The sequence below is a fragment of the Saccoglossus kowalevskii genome, chromosome 17 (genome assembly GCF_978046115.1).
Source record: "Saccoglossus kowalevskii chromosome 17, keSacKowa6.1, whole genome shotgun sequence".
Classification (NCBI taxonomy): Eukaryota; Metazoa; Hemichordata; class Enteropneusta; family Harrimaniidae; genus Saccoglossus; species Saccoglossus kowalevskii.
Window position 1 is genome coordinate 25,217,785 of NC_140657.1, and position 19,527 is coordinate 25,237,311.

At 39.2% G+C, this 19,527-nt stretch overlaps 1 protein-coding gene across 4 annotated transcripts in view; it reads left to right on the forward strand.

The window, feature by feature from the left end:
- The window catches only part of LOC102802054 (guanine nucleotide exchange factor VAV3-like), a 100,032-nt gene that overhangs the window by 76,616 nt on the left and 3,889 nt on the right, over positions 1-19,527 (forward strand). For all 4 annotated transcript variants that reach the window (XM_085492510.1, XM_085492512.1, XM_085492513.1 and 1 more), the window contains 7 exons: positions 7,119-7,161; positions 7,719-7,918; positions 10,946-11,079; positions 13,453-13,566; positions 13,964-14,054; positions 14,670-14,784; positions 19,366-19,508. In XM_085492510.1, the coding sequence (XP_085348636.1) occupies positions 7,119-7,161; positions 7,719-7,918; positions 10,946-11,079; positions 13,453-13,566; positions 13,964-14,054; positions 14,670-14,784; positions 19,366-19,508 (840 nt within the window). The remainder of the gene's footprint in view (positions 1-7,118; positions 7,162-7,718; positions 7,919-10,945; positions 11,080-13,452; positions 13,567-13,963; positions 14,055-14,669; positions 14,785-19,365; positions 19,509-19,527) is intronic.

Consider the following 19,527-nt stretch of genomic DNA (forward strand, 5'->3'; position numbering starts at 1 on the left):
CACAAGTTTCAGACGTCTTTTCACGATGTTAACGGTTATGGTAGTATGTCAATTCATGTGTTAAATTAAAAAAATACTATTCTCAAATTTAATGATTGAATTTTACATACTTGTGTTCCCCAACCATGTGTCTGAGACATGCTAAAAGTTTATAAGGATATATGAATAGCAGATTGACATTTGTAAATGATGGTTAAGGGGTCATCCACCCTCATGTCTTGCTCCTCCTGTTTATTCATGGATATCTTAGACATTTGGGCTCTGGAACATCCATTGAATGTCTTCACTTATGATAGCACATGTATGTAACTTCAGAGTTAAATTCAACTGAGATTACAGGGCATTACTGCTCATAACATTCAGGAGTGCTGGTTTGCATGCATGTGATGCAATGCGATTTAAGGGATTGTTGAACTTTACTCGTGTGTACATACATGTCCTGATTATCGCTGACACACAGAAAATGCATGTGGGGTTTGTAAATGTATTACAATTTGATTTCTACTCCATGTTGAATATTTGAAGGAATTAATGCTTAATTATGTTTGCTGTGCGCATGATTGAAGCTTAGCTATTATTATAAATGTATCTATGTTAGTATAAGAGGGAACCAAGTGTTGAAACCAATTGTTCAATTGGACTGAACGCTATCCCTGGTGCTTTCTGTACATGCTTACTTTCTGTATGTAATTTGAATGTATTTTCTAGACTGGTGTAAGTGTATGTTCAATTTATTTATGTTGTTGCTCATTTTTATGCTGACAGGTTGCTTTCATTGAGTGGTGGTTGGCCCTGTGTATGCTGACAGGTTGCTTTATTGAGTGGTGGTTGGCCCTGTGTATGCTGACAGGTTGTGATCATTGAGTGGGGTTGGCCCTGTGTATGCTGACAGATTGCTTTATTGAGTGGTGGTTGGCCCTGTGTATGCTGACAGGTTGCTTTATTGAGTGGTGGTTGGCCCTGTGTATGCTGACAGGTTGCTTTATTGAGTGGTGGTTGGCCCTGTGTATGCTGACAGGTTGCTTTATTGAGTGGTGGTTGGCCCTGTGTATGCTGACAGGTTGCTTTATTGAGTGGTGGTTGGCCCTGTGTATGCTGACAGGTTGCTTTATTGAGTGGTGGTTGGCCCTGTGTATGCTGACAGGTTGCTTTATTGAGTGGTGGTTGGCCCTGTGTATGCTGATGAATTGCTTTCATTTAGTGGTTGTTGGGCCAGTCTTTGGTGACAGGTTGCTTTCATTGAGTGTTAGTTGGCCCTGTGTATGCTGATAAGATACTTTCATTGAGTGGTGGTTGGCCCTGTGTATGCTGACAGGTTGCTTTCATTGAGTGGTGGTTAGCCCTGTGTATGCTGACAGATTGTGATCATTGAGTTGTTGGCCCCGTGTATGCTGAAAGATTGTAATCAGTGAGTGGTAATGGTGGTTGGCCCTGTATATACTGACAGATTATAATCATTGAGTGGTTGGCCCTGTGTATGCTGACAGATTGTTTTCATTGAGTGGTGGTTGGTCCTGTGTATGCTGACAGGTTGCTTTATTGAGTGTTGGTTGGCCCTGTGTATGCTAATGAATTGCTTTCATTTAGTGGTTGTTGGGCCAGTCTTTGGTGACAAGTTGCTTTCATTGAGTGGTGGTTGGCCCTGTGTATGCTGACAGATTGTGATCATTGAGTTGTTGGCCCCGTGTATGCTGAAAGATTGTAATCAGTGAGTGGTAATGGTGGTTGGCCCTGTATATACTGACAGATTATAATCATTGAGTGGTTGGCCCTGTGTATGCTGACAGATTGTTTTCATTGAGTGGTGGTTGGCCCTGTATATGCTGACAGGTTGTTTTCATTGAGTGGTGGTTGGCCCTGTGTATGCTGATAAATTACTTTCATTGTGTGTTGGTTGGCCCTGTCTTTTGTGACAGGTTGTTGTCATTGCGTGGTGGTTGGCTCTGAGTATGCTGATAGGTTGCTTTCATTGTGTGTTGGTTGGCCCTGTCTTTTGTGACAGGTTGTTGTCATTGAGTGGTTGTTGGCCCTGTGTTTACTGACAGGTTGCTTTCATTGAGTGGTGGTTGGTCCTGTGTATGCTGACAGATTGTAATCAGTGAGTAGTGGTTGGCCTTGTGTACGCTGATAGATTGTAGTCAGTGAGTGGTGGTTGGCTCTGCATATACTGACAGATTGTAATCATTGAGTAGTTGTTTGCCCTGTATATACTGACAGATTGTAATCATTGAGTGGTTGGCCCTGTGTATGCTGATAAGATACTTTCATTGAATGGTGGTTGGCCCTGTGTATGCTGACAGGTAGCTTTCATTGAGTAGTGGTTGGCCCTTGTATACTGACAGATTGTAATCAGTGAGTGGTGGTTGGCCCTGTGTATGCTGACAAATTGTAATCAGTGTGTAGTGGTTGGCCCTGCATATACTAACAGATTGTAATCATTGAGTAGTGGTTGGCCCTGTGTATACTGACAGATTGTAATCATTGAGTGGGGTTGGCCCTGTGTATGCTGATAAGATACTTTCATTGAGTAGTGGTTGGCCCTGTGTATACTGACAGATTGTAATCATTGAGTGGGGTTGGCCCTGTGTATGCTGACAAATTGTAATCATTGAGTATTGGTTGGCCCTGTGTATACTGACAGATTGTAATCAGTGAGTGGTGGTTGGCCCTGTGTATGCTAACAAATTGTAATCAGTGAGTGGTGGTTGGCCCTGTGTATGCTGACAAATTGTAATCAGTGTGTAGTGGTTGGCCCTGTGTATGCTGACAAATTGTAATCAGTGAGTGGTGGTTGGCCCTGTGTATGCTGACAAATTGTAATCAGTGTGTAGTGGTTGGCCCTGCATATACTGACAGATTGTAATCATTGAGTGGTGGTTGGTTCTTTGTACACTGGCAGATTGTTATCAGTGAGTAGTGGTTGGCCCTGTATATACTGACAGATTGTAATCATTGAGTAGTGGTTGGCCCTGTGTATACATGTACTGACAGATTGTAATCATTGAGTGGTGGTTGGTTCTTTGTATACTGGCAGATTGTTATCAGGGAGTAGTGGCTGGCCCTGTGTATACTGACAGATTGTAATCAGTGAGTGGTGGTTGGCCCTGTGTATGCTGACAAATTGTAATCAGTGAGTGGTGGTTGGCCCTGTGTATGCTGACAAATTGTAATCAGTGTGTAGTGGTTGGCCCTGCATATACTGACAGATTGTAATCATTGAGTGGTGGTTGGTTCTTTGTACACTGGCAGATTGTTATCAGTGAGTAGTGGTTGGCCCTGTATATACTGACAGATTGTAATCATTGAGTAGTGGTTGGCCCTGTGTATACATGTACTGACAGATTGTAATCATTGAGTGGTGGTTGGTTCTTTGTATACTGGCAGATTGTTATCAGTGAGTAGTGGCTGGCCCTGTATATACTGACAGATTGTAATCATTGAGTGGTGGTTGGCCCTGTGTATACTGACAGATTGTAATCGTTGAGTGGTGGTTGGCCCTGTGTATACTGACAGATTGTAATCATTGAGTAGTGGTTGGCCCTGTATATACTGACAGATTGTAATCATTGAGTGGTGGTTGGTTCTTTGTATACTGGCAGATTGTTATCAGTGAGTAGTGGCTGGCCCTGTATATACTGACAGATTGTAATCATTGAGTGGTGGTTGGCCCTGTGTATACTGACAGATTGTAATCGTTGAGTGGTGGTTGGCCCTGTGTATACTGACAGATTGTAATCATTGAGTAGTGGTTGGCCCTGTATATACTGACAGATTGTTATCAGTGAGTAGTGGTTGGCCCTGTATATACTGACAGATTGTAATCATTGAGTAGTGGTTGGCCCTGTGTATACATGTACTGACAGATTGTAATCATTGAGTGGTGGTTGGTTCTTTGTATACTGGCAGATTGTTATCAGTGAGTAGTGGCTGGCCCTGTATATACTGACAGATTGTAATCATTGAGTGGTGGTTGGCCCTGTGTATACTGACAGATTGTAATCGTTGAGTGGTGGTTGGCCCTGTGTATACTGACAGATTGTAATCATTGAGTAGTGGTTGGCCCTGTATATACTGACAGATTGTAATCATTGAGTGGTGGTTGGTTCTTTGTATACTGGCAGATTGTTATCAGTGAGTAGTGGCTGGCCCTGTATATACTGACAGATTGTAATCATTGAGTGGTGGTTGGCCCTGTGTATACTGACAGATTGTAATCGTTGAGTGGTGGTTGGCCCTGTGTATACTGACAGATTGTAATCATTGAGTAGTGGTTGGCCCTGTATATACTGACAGATTGTCATCAGTGAGTAGTGGTTGGCCCTGTGTATACTGACAGATTGTAATCATTGAGTAGTGGTTGGCCCTGTATATACTGACAGATTGTAATCATTGAGTGGTGGTTGGTTCTTTGTATACTGGCAGATTGTTATCAATGAGTAGTGGCTGGCCCTGTATATACTGACAGATTGTAATCATTGAGTGGTGGTTGGCCCTGTGTATACTGACAGATTGTAATCAGTGAGTGGTGGTTGGCCCTGTGTATGCTGACAAATTGTAATCAGTGTGTAGTGGTTGGCCCTGCATATACTGACAGATTGTAATCATTGAGTGGTGGTTGGTTCTTTGTACACTGGCAGATTGTTATCAGTGAGTAGTGGTTGGCCCTGTATATACTGACAGATTGTAATCATTGAGTAGTGGTTGGTCCTGTGTATACATGTACTGACAGATTGTAATCATTGAGTGGTGGTTGGTTCTTTGTATACTGGCAGATTGTTATCAGTGAGTAGTGGCTGGCCCTGTATATACTGACAGATTGTAATCATTGAGTGGTGGTTGGCCCTGTGTATACTGACAGATTGTAATCGTTGAGTGGTGGTTGGCCCTGTGTATACTGACAGATTGTAATCATTGAGTAGTGGTTGGCCCTGTATATACTGACAGATTGTAATCATTGAGTGGTGGTTGGTTCTTTGTATACTGGCAGATTGTTATCAGTGAGTAGTGGCTGGCCCTATATATACTGACAGATTGTAATCATTGAGTGGTGGTTGGCCCTGTGTATACTGACAGATTGTAATCGTTGAGTGGTGGTTGGCCCTGTGTATACTGACAGATTGTAATCATTGAGTAGTGGTTGGCCCTGTATATACTGACAGATTGTCATCAGTGAGTAGTGGTTGGCCCTGTGTATACTGACAGATTGTAATCATTGAGTAGTGGTTGGCCCTGTATATACTGACAGATTGTAATCATTGAGTGGTGGTTGGTTCTTTGTATACTGGCAGATTGTTATCAGTGAGTAGTGGCTGGCCCTGTATATACTGACAGATTGTAATCATTGAGTGGTGGTTGGCCCTGTGTATACTGACAGATTGTAATCGTTGAGTGGTGGTTGGCCCTGTGTATACTGACAGATTGTAATCATTGAGTAGTGGTTGGCCCTGTATATACTGACAGATTGTCATCAGTGAGTAGTGGTTGGCCCTGTGTATGCTGACAAATTGTAATCAGTGAGTGGTGGTTGGCCCTGTATATACTGACAGATTGTAATCATTGAGTGGTGGTTGGCCCCGTGTATGCTGACAAATTGTAATCAGTGAGTGGTGGTTGGCCCTGTATATACTGACAGATTGTAATCAGTGAGTGGTGGTTGGCCCTGTGTATGCTGACAAATTGTAATCAGTGAGTGGTGGTTGGCCCTGTATATACTGACAGATTGTAATCATTGAGTGGTGGTTGGCCCTGTGTATGCTGACAAATTGTAATCAGTGAGTCGTGGTTGGCCCTGTATATACTGACAGATTGTAATCAGTGAGTAGTGGTTGGCCCTGTGTATGCTGACAGATTGTAATCGTTGAGTGGTGGTTGGCCCTGCATATACTGACAGATTGTAATCAGTGAGTAGTGGTTGGCCCTGTATATACTGACAGATTGTAATCATTGAGTGGTGGTTGGTTCTTTGTATACTGGCAGATTGTTATCAGTGAGTAGTGGCTGGCCCTATATATACTGACAGATTGTAATCATTGAGTGGTGGTTGGCCCTGTGTATACTGACAGATTGTAATCGTTGAGTGGTGGTTGGCCCTGTGTATACTGACAGATTGTAATCATTGAGTAGTGGTTGGCCCTGTATATACTGACAGATTGTCATCAGTGAGTAGTGGTTGGCCCTGTGTATACTGACAGATTGTAATCATTGAGTAGTGGTTGGCCCTGTATATACTGACAGATTGTAATCATTGAGTAGTGGTTGGTTCTTTGTATACTGGCAGATTGTTATCAGTGAGTAGTGGCTGGCCCTGTATATACTGACAGATTGTAATCATTGAGTGGTGGTTGGCCCTGTGTATACTGACAGATTGTAATCGTTGAGTGGTGGTTGGCCCTGTGTATACTGACAGATTGTAATCATTGAGTAGTGGTTGGCCCTGTATATACTGACAGATTGTCATCAGTGAGTAGTGGTTGGCCCTGTGTATGCTGACAAATTGTAATCAGTGAGTGGTGGTTGGCCCTGTATATACTGACAGATTGTAATCATTGAGTGGTGGTTGGCCCCGTGTATGCTGACAAATTGTAATCAGTGAGTGGTGGTTGGCCCTGTATTTACTGACAGATTGTAATCAGTGAGTGGTGGTTGGCCCTGTGTATGCTGACAAATTGTAATCAGTGAGTGGTGGTTGGCCCTGTATATACTGACAGATTGTAATCAGTGAGTGGTGGTTGGCCCTGTGTATGCTGACAAATTGTAATCAGTGAGTGGTGGTTGGCCCTGTATATACTGACAGATTGTAATCATTGAGTGGTGGTTGGCCCTGTGTATGCTGACAAATTGTAATCAGTGAGTGGTGGTTGGCCCTGTATATACTGACAGATTGTAATCAGTGAGTAGTGGTTGGCCCTGTGTATGCTGACAGATTGTAATCAGTGAGTGGTGGTTGGCCCTGCATATACTGACAGATTGTAATCAGTGAGTAGTGGTTGGCCTTGTTGTGGCTGGCATCCCAAAACAGAGCTGCTTGACTGTACTTGTATATCAACAATGCTATTCTGCGTTAATTTGATTTCCTTGTACCCATGTTAACGTATAGTTTTTTTTATATTTCTATACAGCATTCAGCACCAGCTATTATTTGTGGTACCATAGGTCGACAAGGTATGTTTCGTAAATGTGGCAAATTGGGCCATAATATTTTGCCATGTCAAAATAATATTATTAGTATGAAAAAGTATGTACAGTGCATGTATGTTAGGCCAAAAATAAAAACACTTTGCTTCTCGTACTAGGGAAAATTGAAATTTGTGTGACGTGACACAATTTTTTTGATATCAAGTTTTTTTTGAATAACCACAACAACATGCATTTTTTTCTGTAAAATACTTCGTTTCATGCAATGTATATATTAAAAATATTAATCATAGCCTTTTGGCAAGCATAATTTATATTAGAGCCCACACCCAGAAAAAAATATAACAAAAATGATTGCATGAACTGACATATTTGCTAAAAAAGTTGGAAAAAAAACCCCCAAAAATGACTGTTATTAAAGCCTCAGCCTTGCTCAGACATTTGTTATTTAATCCATGTTCTCAATGGACAAGGTTGTAATAGTTACACTATATTAAAAGCATTTTTGTTTTTTAATAATATTAGAAAAAAGCTATTTTTACCAGACGTGCACATTTTCTGACCACAATCTTGAATGATTTTAGGAGTTCCGCAGTCACTGGGTACCTGGGTTGCAACACATAACTACTCTGGAATACCAGATCCTCCAGATAGGAAAGTACCGCTCTTCTTTGGCCCAAATGATAACATAGAAGTATATGAAAAGAGCGGTCAATGGTGGGAGGGACGCAACGTTCGTACATCTGCCATTGGTTTCTTCCCAAGAACTTACATTAAACAAAAGGTAATGTACATAAATTCTTGAAGATAATGCACTAACCTAAAGTTTTTTTAGTTGAAATATGTGCATATTAATTACCTAATTTGCATACTATGAATAAAATATAGCAATTTATCATTTATGATTGTACAGATTTGGGTTAAATTTTGTACAAAGGTAAGGTATAATGGATTAAATGTTGTTTTCAGTTATTTTTCGTTTTCATCAAAATTTAGCCTAATGGCAGCCATGAACTGTTGTAAAATGTGACCTGAATACATGAACTATTGTAATGTGACCTGAACACATGAACTGTTGTAATGTGACCTGAACACATGAACTGTTGTAATGTGACCTGAACACATGAACTGTTGTAATGTGACCTGAACACATGAACTGTTGTAATGTGACCTGAATGCATGAACTGTTGTAATGTGACCTGAACACATGAACTGTTGTAATGTGACCTGAATGCATGAACTGTTATAATGTGACCTGAATACATGAACTGTTGTAATGTGACCTGAATGCATGAACTGTTATAATGTGACCTGAACACATGAACTGTTGTAATGTTACATGAATACATGAACTGTTGTAATGTGACCTGACTGCATAAACTGTTGTAATGTGACCTGAACTGTTGTAATGTGACTTGAATGCATGAACTGTTGTAATGTGACATGAATGCATGAACTGTTGTAATGTGACCTGACTGCATGAACTGTTGTAATGTGACCTGAACACATGAACTGTTGTAATGTGACTTGAATGCATGAACTGTTGTAATGTGACATGAACACATGAACTGTTGTAATGTTACATGAATGCATGAACTGTTGTAATGTGACCTGACTGCATAAACTGTTGTAATTTGACCTGACTGCATGAACTGTTGTAATGTGACTTGAATACATGAACTGTTGTAATGTGACATGAATGCATGAACTGTTGTAATGTGACCTGAACACATGAACTGTTGTAATGTGACCTGAACACATGAACTGTTGTAATGTGACCTGAACACATGAACTGTTGTAATGTGACCTGAACACATGAACTGTTGTAATGTGACCTGAATGCATAAACTGTTGTAATGTGGCATGAATGCATAAACTGTTGTAATGTGACATGAATGCATAAACTGTTGTAATGTGACCTGAATGCATGAACTGTTGTAATGTGACATGAATGCATGAACTGTTGTAATGTGACATGAATGCATAAACTGTTGTAATGTGACATGAATGCATAAACTGTTGTAATGTGACATGAACACATGAACTGTTGTAATGTGACATGAATGCATGAACTGTTGTAATGTGACATGAATGCATAAACTGTTGTAATGTGACATGAATACATAGACTGTTGTAATGTGACATGAATACATGAACTGTTGTAATGTGACATGAATGCATAAACTGTTGTAATGTGACATGAATACATGAACTGTTGTAATGTGACATGAATGCATAAACTGTTGTAATGTGACATGAATGCATAAACTGTTGTAATGTGACATGAATACATGAACTGTTGTAATGTGACATGAATGCATGAACTGTTGTAATGTGACATGAACACATGAACTGTTGTAATGTGACATGAATGCATGAACTGTTGTAATGTGACATGAATGCATGAACTGTTGTAATGTGACATGAATGCATGAACTGTTGTAATGTGACATGAATGCATAAACTGTTGCAATGTGACATGAATACATAAACTGTTGTAATGTGACCTGACTGCATAAACTGTTGTAATGTGACATGAATTCATGAACGGTTGTAATGTTACATGAATGCATGAACTGTTGTAATGTGACCTGACTGCATAAACTGTTGTAATGTGACCTGAACTGTTGTAATGTGACCTGACTGCCTGAACTGTAATGTGACATAAACACATGAACTGTTGTAATGTGACCTGAATGCATGAACTGTTGTAATGTGACCTGAATGCATGAACTGTTATAATGTGACCTGACTGCATAAACTGTTGTAATGTGACATGAATGCATAAACTGTTGTAATGTGACCTGACTGCATAAACTGTTGTAATGTGACCTGAACTGTTGTAATGTGACTTGAATGCATAAACTGTTGTAATGTGACCTGAACACATGAACTGTTGTAATGTAACTTGAACACATGAACTGTTGTAATGTGACTTGAATGCATGAACTGTTGTAATGTGACCTGAATACATGAACTGTTGTAATGTGACCTGAATACATGAACTGTTGTAATGTGACTTGAATGCATGAACTGTTGTAATGTGACATGAATGCATAAACTGTTGTAATGTGACATGAATACATGAACTGTTGTAATGTGACCTGACTGCATAAACTGTTGTAATGTGACCTGACTGCATAAACTGTTGTAATGTGACCTGAACTGTTGTAATGTGACTTGAATGCATAAACTGTTGTAATGTGACCTGAACACATGAACTGTTGTAATGTGACATGAATGCATGAACTGTTGTAATGTGACTTGAATACATGAACTGTTGTAATGTTACATGAATGCATGAACTGTTGTAATGTGACCTGACTACATAAACTGTTGTAATGTGACCTGACTGCATAAACTGTTGTAATGTGACCTGACTGCATAAACTGTTGTAATGTGACATGAATGCATGAACTGTTGTAATGTGACTTGAATACATGAACTGTTGTAATGTTACATGAATGCATGAACTGTTGTAATGTGACCTGAATGCATGAACTGTTGTAATGTGACCTGAATGCATGAACTGTTGTAATGTGACCTGAATGCATGAACTGTTGTAATGTGACCTGAATGCATGAACTGTAGTAATGTGACCTGAATGCATGAACTGTAGTAATGTGACCTGAATGCATGACCTGTTGTAATGTGACCTGAATACATGAACTGTTGTAATGTAACCTGAATGCATGAACTGTTGTAATGTGACATGAATGCATGAACTGTTGTAATGTGACGTGAATGCATGAACAGTTGTAATGTGACCTGAACACATGAACTGACATTGACAATGACTTGTCTCTTATAGGGATCTTATGAACCAACTGTTCCATCATTCCCAAATACTATGCCATTCAGTCAAGGTCGACATGACCTCCCAGTCAGTCCAGGGTCTCAACAGAGAGAACCAACAAAGACATCAGATCTTTCATCCTATCCTTGGTACGTATGCATTTCTTTGATTGTGGATTTCTGGTTACATTTTCCTATCTATATCTATTTCTCATCACAAAATAGTCTTATTTATATTCTGAACTTTCCTTGAGAGGTTTGGGACAAAAATATTCAATTTTTTTTTGCCATTTTTGTGCTAAAAAATCATCAAATATCAAGCATTTCTGGCATTTACGGATGGATTTTGTTCAAATTTGGTACATACATTAGACATTATGTGTTCTTTATGCACATCATTTTATTTTTCAGATCAGATTCAAAATGGCTGAGCCATATCTCTGACATGCTTTGCTTGATTATGCTAAAATTTTATCTATTCATTATACATTACAGTACTCATTCCGCCCAACCTTCCGCTTTTATCGCTTTTTTTCCCGACCGCTTATCGCTTAATTTCCGACTGGAAACCGACCATTTTTTTTTTGCTCGCTTTTGTTCGCTCGCTCTTGCTATGCCTGGCTTCAGAAACATCGTCCGCTTGCCAACTAACTGCTGGAGTAACGATGATCGTACATTGTATCTATAAACCTATATTTTTATTTGTAATAAATTTAGGTTTTAATGACGATTCATAATACAACGCATATTGCTTCTCTGTATTGGGAAGGGGGACAATGATGCCTTCAAATCACTTGACACATTATAACATTTGCTACGCAAGTCTAACTGAGATCTGTATTTACATATTGACGTTCTTGTGTGCGTAGTTCAAGCAGCTATATAACTGGTCAATCAATCGTGATATGTATTGAGTACTAGTATTTGTGTGTTGTGTGTTTCTGTGTGTGATTTTGACTAAATTTATTCCGAACAGCGCTCAAAATAATTTGACACTTCGTTATTTGCGAACGCAACTCACACTATGACCCTTACTCAACTTACATAAGTAATACGAATGCTGTAGTTCAGAAAATCTTTTGCTCGTGTCTGGGTGTGCAAAACAAAACTGCACATATAATCATTGCATAGCTGAATTTCTACAAATCGATTGGACTTAAACTACTAGTATAATGACTGTGAGATTAATCGCTTGTCTGAGTACATGCGGCGCCGAATTATTGGATTGGCAGCAGCCGGACGAAAAATTAAAGAGAGGAAAACAATAAACAAAACAAATGCAGCCAGTGATACATTTCGAAAATAAAAATACAAAATAAACTCAATCGAAGGACGCGTGCATCTTGGAAATAAATAAAACGTGTTGTGACACAGCCTCATCAGACGCTTTCACTTACTCAATATAATTATGTTATTTCCCAAAGCACTTATATTTAATACATTGAAGAAAAACACCGCAAGAAAAATGTAAATCAGGCTTGTAATTACTAGTAACTCGAACGCAATATTGATCACTGTAAAAGTGGATGAATTCGAATCGTCATCAAATTCAAACTATCTCGTAGAATTTCAATCGAAAATAAACTTGATTGTTTAGAAAGACAAAAACAACAACATATTAGAGTGCAAAAAAGTTAGCAGCAAAGAACGAGAAATGCATGTGGGGAAGCGATGAGTGAACTCGAGGAAAATTATGCTAATGTGAGAACAAGCCATATACCTGCGAAGTACTCGATAAAACATTGAGAAAATGTGCCATTTCAAAGGTCACGCTTACAAATAATGTCTGCGATTGTGTGAACATGATAACGTGCAAACCAGGAACAAAGCTCGTGCTCCACCAAGGAAACTTAGCGATGACGCAGTTAGATGTATACGGCTGTTGAAAACAGAGACTCATTCGACCTCATATGAGCAGGTTCACATGAATGTTTCATTTTCGCGCGCGAGCGGATACTTTTGGATTTGCGCTGTCAAAACAAAAAGCGGAAATTGTCCGGTCGAATTGAACAAAGCGAGCGAAAAAAAAGTGTTCGGAAGCGGGCGGAAGGTTGGGCGAAATGAGTACTGTATGTTATAGATATATTGATGTATTCAAAATGGCCAATTTTGTTTTAATTAATGCTGTTCCAGAGCAATATCTTTAACGTTTGACAGATACAAGATGTCAATCATTTAATGTTAAAAAATCATAATCATATTTCTGACATGATTATATTCCAACTACATTACTATAAACAAAACTATATATCTTAAATTTGATAACTAACGGGGACTGTGCCATGCATGGCTTGTTGTCTTTAGAACGCTGCATTAAGGTGCAGTAAATATTCTAATTTAGGCGGCACTTTTAGAACATTTCAATCTTTGCTGATACCTAGAGTTCAATTTAGGTTTTTCATAGTTGATGATGCTTGTTTAATCTAATGTTTATTAAGAATGGGTAACTATATTTTGATAATGTTCTGTTATCACCATAAAAAGTGTTAAATTTTTCTTTTTCTCATGATTCTATTCTGACAGGTATGGTGGCGCTATGGAGAGAGAAACTGCAGAGGTCAAACTAGAGAAACTTAAGCCTGGTAGTTTTATTGTTCGGGATAGTATGCGAACTGGTGGTTATGCTCTCAGTATTAAGTAAGTAATGACTAATGCATTGTTACAGAGTAGAAATTAACCCTCTATGTTTTATCTGACAGTTTAAGAAAAACTAACTATCAGTTTTATAGACAGCTATCAGTAAAAAGAAGTTAGCCATTGTATTTATGTTGTTAGTGAAACAAGTAGGAATTTGCTACTTGTGAGAACCGATACAGATGAGATTAAAATTACAAGTCTCAAATTTGACAGTGTCACAAGTCACTGGTATATCTCATAAAATTATGACTACAAGTGGAAAAAGATATAATATTGTAATAAGATTATAATGAAAAATCGCATTTACTTTTAATTTGGAACATAATTTCCACAAAATTTGTAGTGCAACACTAAATACTGTCCTCAAATAATGTAATATATGACTTTGTCTTCACAGGTATGACAAACTACCAAAACACATTAAGATAAGGGGCACAACTGATAAACAGTACTACTTAGCAGACTCTAAAATGTTTCAGTCTATCCCGGTAAGTTGTATTGAAAAAAAAACACATTTATGGTGGTATAAAGCCAGGGTACGTTACTGCCAGCTTGGTGATACTCATAAAATCTGATATTAACTATAGCCGCTTGTGAAATTATGTCCTTTTGGTTCAAAATTGGAAATTAAAAATTGACAAAAATCATGTTCATGGATAAAGCATAATATTTTGATTGCTTTTAATGATGACCTTAATTTGTAGTGTCCAGATATATTGCTTTTGGATTATAGTTTTACATATTTAACAAATCTAATCTCAAGGCATTCATTACCTTACAACAGGGATTCACTAAAAACTACTCCAGTGTAAATCCAATGAATTCTCTTTTACCACTGCAAAAAAACATGCATCGTTATTGTTGAGATCCAGCATGTTGGTTTTATTGTTGAATATATGCTGAACTGTTGTGTTTTGATTTTGAGACAACAAACAAACTTGTACACTTGTGTTCTATGTGACTGCGATAATTCAATGCTATACAGCTATACTAGTATTTTCAAACTTTGTGAACCAGGTACAAACTAAAGAAGAAAATTCCAAATATGAAAATGTTTTTTTACCCACTGACTTTATTTGTTTGTTTGTTTATTTATGCCACAGGAATTGGTGAGCTACTATCAGAACAATTCACTGTCTCCAAGCTTCCCTGGTGTTGATACTACTTTGATGTATCCGTATAAGCGTGTACAAAGAAGCAATACACTTATTACACCATGTATGTTGTACTCTATTTTCAACCTTACATACATTGCCGTGGGTAACACCCTGCTATTGCCAACTCTATAGACATTGCCGTGGGTAACACCCTGCTATTGCCAACCTTACATACATTACCCTGGGTAATACTCTACTAATGTCAACCGTTCATATCTGGTGTTACCCTGGGTAATGTCTAGCTGTGATCAACCTTACATACATTACCCTGGGTAATACTCTACTATTGTCAACCGTTCATATCTGGTGTTACCCTGGGTAATGTCTAGCTGTGATCAACCTTACATACATTACCCTGGGTAATACTCTACTATTGTCAACCGTTCATATCTGGTTTTACCCTGGGTAATGCCTAGCTGTGATAAACCTTACATACATTACCCTGGGTAATACTCTACTATTGTCAACCGTTCATATCTGGTGTTACCCTGGGTAATGCCTAGCTGTGATAAACCTTACATACATCACCCTGGGTAATACTCTACTATTGTCAACCGTTCATATCTGGTGTTACCCTGGGTAATGCCTAGCTGTGATCAACCTTACATACATTACCCTGGGTAATACTCTACTATTGTCAACCGTTCATATCCGGTGTTACCCTGGGTAATGCCTAGCTGTGATAAACCTTACATACATTACCCTGGGTAATACTCTACTATTGTCAACCGTTCATATCTGGTTTTACCCTGGGTAATGCCTAGCTGTGATCAACCTTACATACATTACCCTGGGTAATACTCTACTATTGTCAACCGTTCATATCTGGTGTTACCCTGGGTAATCTTTAGCTGTGATCAACCCTACATACATTACCCTGGGTAATACTTTACTATTGTCAACCGTTCATATCTGGTGTTACCCTGGGTAATCTTTAGCTGTGATCAACCCTACATACATTACCCTGGGTAATACTCTACTATTGTCAACCGTTCATATCTGGTGTTACCCTGGGTAATGCCTAGCTGTGATCAACCTTACATACATTACCCTGGGTAATACTCTACTATTGTCAACCGTTCATATCTGGTGTTACCCTAAGTAATCTCTAGCTGTGATCAACCCTACATACATTACCCTGGGTAATACTCTACTATTGTCAACCGTTCATATCTGGTGTTACCCTGGGTAATGCCTAGCTGTGATCAACCTTACATACATTACCCTGGGTAATACTCTACTATTGTCAACCGTTCATATCTGGTGTTACCCTGGGTAATGCCTAGCTGTGATCAACCTTACATACATTACCCTGGGTAATACTCTACTATTGTCAACCGTTCATATCTGGTGTTACCCTAAGTAATCTCTAGCTGTGATCAACCTTACATACATTACCCTGGGTAATACTCCACTATTGTCAACTGTTCATATCTGGTGTTACCCTGGGTAATGCCTAGCTGTGATCAACCTTACATACATTACCCTGGGTAATACTCCACTATTGTCAACTGTTCATATCTTGTGTTACCCTGGGTAATGCCTAGCTGTGATCAACCTTACATACATTACCCTGGGTAATACTCCACTATTGTCAACCGTTCATATCTGGATTTACCCTAAGTAATCTCTAGCTGTGATCAACCTTACATACATTATCCTGGGTATTATTCTACTATTGTCAACCGTTCATATCTGGTGTTACCCTAAGTAATCTCTAGCTGTGATCAACCTTACATACATTACCCTGGGTAATACTCTACTATTGTCAACTGTTCATATCTGGTGTTACCCTGGGTAATGCCTAGCTGTGATCAACCTTACATACATTACCCTGGGTAATACTCTACTATTGTCAACCGTTCATATCTGGTGTTACCCTAAGTAATCTCTAGCTGTGATCAACCCTACATACATTACCCTGGGTAATACTCTACTATTGTCAACCGTTCATATCTGGTGTTACCCTGGGTAATGCCTAGCTGTGATCAACCTTACATACATTACCCTGGGTAATACTCTACTATTGTCAACCGTTCATATCTGGTGTTACCCTGGGTAATGCCTAGCTGTGATCAACCTTACATACATTACCCTGGGTAATACTCCACTATTGTCAACTGTTCATATCTTGTGTTACCCTGGGTAATGCCTAGCTGTGATAAACCTTACATACATTACCCTGGGTAATACTCTACTATTGTCAACCGTTCATATCTGGTGTTACCCTGGGTAATGCCTAGCTGTGATAAACCTTACATACATCACCCTGGGTAATACTCTACTATTGTCAACCGTTCATATCTGGTGTTACCCTGGGTAATGCCTATCTGTGATCAACCTTACATACATTACCCTGGGTAATACTCCACTATTGTCAACCGTTCATATCTGGTGTTACCCTGGGTAATGCCTATCTGTGATCAACCTTACATACATTACCCTGGGTAATACTCCACTATTGTCAACCGTTCATATCTGGTGTTACCCTGGGTAATGCCTATCTGTGATCAACCTTACATACATTACCCTGGGTAATACTCCACTATTGTCAACCGTTCATATCTGGTGTTACCCTGGGTAATGCCTATCTGTGATCAACCTTACATACATTACCCTGGGTAATACTCCACTATTGTCAACCGTTCATATCTGGTGTTACCCTGGGTAATGCCTATCTGTGATCAACCTTACATACATTACCCTGGGTAATACTCCACTATTGTCAACCGTTCATATCTGGTGTTACCCTGGGTAATGCCTAGCTGTGATCAACCTTACATACATTACCCTGGGTAATACTCCACTATTGTCAACCGTTTATATCTGGTTTTACCCTAAGTAATCTCTAGCTGTGATCAACCTTACATACATTACCCTGGGTAATAGTCTACTATTGTCAACCGTTCATATCCGGTGTTACCCTGGGTAATGCCTAGCTGTGATCAACCTTACATACATTATCCTGGGTAATACTCTACTATTGTCAACTGTTCATATCTGGTGTTACCCTGGGTAATGCCTAGCTGTGATCAACCTTACATACATTATCCTGGGTAATACTCTACTATTGTCAACCGTTCATATCTGGTGTTACCCTGGGTAATGCCTAGCTGTGATAAACCTTACATACATTACCCTGGGTAATACTCTACTATTGTCAACCGTTCATATCCGGTGTTACCCTGGGTAATGCCTAGCTGTGATCAACCCTACATACATTACCCTGGGTAATACTCTACTATTGTCAACCGTTCATATCTGGTGTTACCCTGGGTAATGCCTAGCTGTGATCAACCTTACATACATTACCCTGGGTAATACTCTACTATTGTCAACCGTTCATATCTGGTGTTACCCTGGGTAATGCCTAGCTGTGATCAACCTTACATACATTACCCTGGGTAATACTCTACTATTGTCAACCGTTCATATCTGGTGTTACCCTAAGTAATCTCTAGCTGTGATCAACCTTACATACATTACCCTGGGTAATACTCCACTATTGTCAACTGTTCATATCTGGTGTTACCCTGGGTAATGCCTAGCTGTGATCAACCTTACATACATTACCCTGGGTAATACTCCACTATTGTCAACCGTTCATATCTGGTGTTACCCTGGGTAATGCCTAGCTGTGATAAACCTTACATACATCACCCTGGGTAATACTCTACTATTGTCAACCGTTCATATCTGGTGTTACCCTGGGTAATGCCTAGCTGTGATAAACCTTACATACATCACCCTGGGTAATACTCTACTATTGTCAACCGTTCATATCTGGTGTTACCCTGGGTAATGCCTATCTGTGATCAACCTTACATACATTACCCTGGGTAATACTCCACTATTGTCAACTGTTCATATCTTGTGTTACCCTGGGTAATGCCTAGCTGTGATCAACCTTACATACATTATCCTGGGTATTATTCTACTATTGTCAACCGTTCATATCCGGTGTTACCCTGGGTAATGCCTAGCTGTGATCAACCTTACATACATTACCCTGGGTAATACTCTACTATTGTCAACCGTTCATATCTTGTGTTACCCTGGGTAATGCCTAGCTGTGATCAACCTTACATACATTACCCTGGGTAATACTCTACTATTGTCAACCGTTCATATCTTGTGTTACCCTGGGTAATGCCTAGCTGTGATCAACCTTACATACATTATCCTGGGTATTATTCTACTATTGTCAACCGTTCATATCCGGTGTTACCCTGGGTAATGCCTAGCTGTGATCAACCTTACATACATTATCCTGGGTAATACTCTATTATTGTCAACCGTTCATATCCGGTGTTACCCTGGGTAATACAAAACATACATTATCCTGGGTAACAAATACTCTTCTATTATCAACCTTACAAACACTACCCTGAACAATACAATACAATACATACATTACACTGTTATTTTCATCCTTACATACATTATCCTTGGTAATACTCATGAATTATGACCATATATGATGAAAGTCAGATACAAATAAAAGCTCTTTTTTTATAATTAACTACAGTTACTATTAAATTGTATCTGAGGTTTTTTTTTCCAATTTTGGTGGCGTCATTGATTAGAGGTGTATTTGGCCATGCTGTTGTACTTTACAACTTTATTTGTTGTATCATTATAGCTGTGATTGGCCATGCAGTTGTACTTTATGACTTTGCTGCTAGGGACACTAAAGAACTGACTTTAAAGAAAGGCGAGAAAGTTGAAATTATGAGTAAAGCTGGTGGTTTCCGTGGTTGGTGGAAAGGACAGATAGATGACAGGGTAAGTTGCCTCTAGCGTA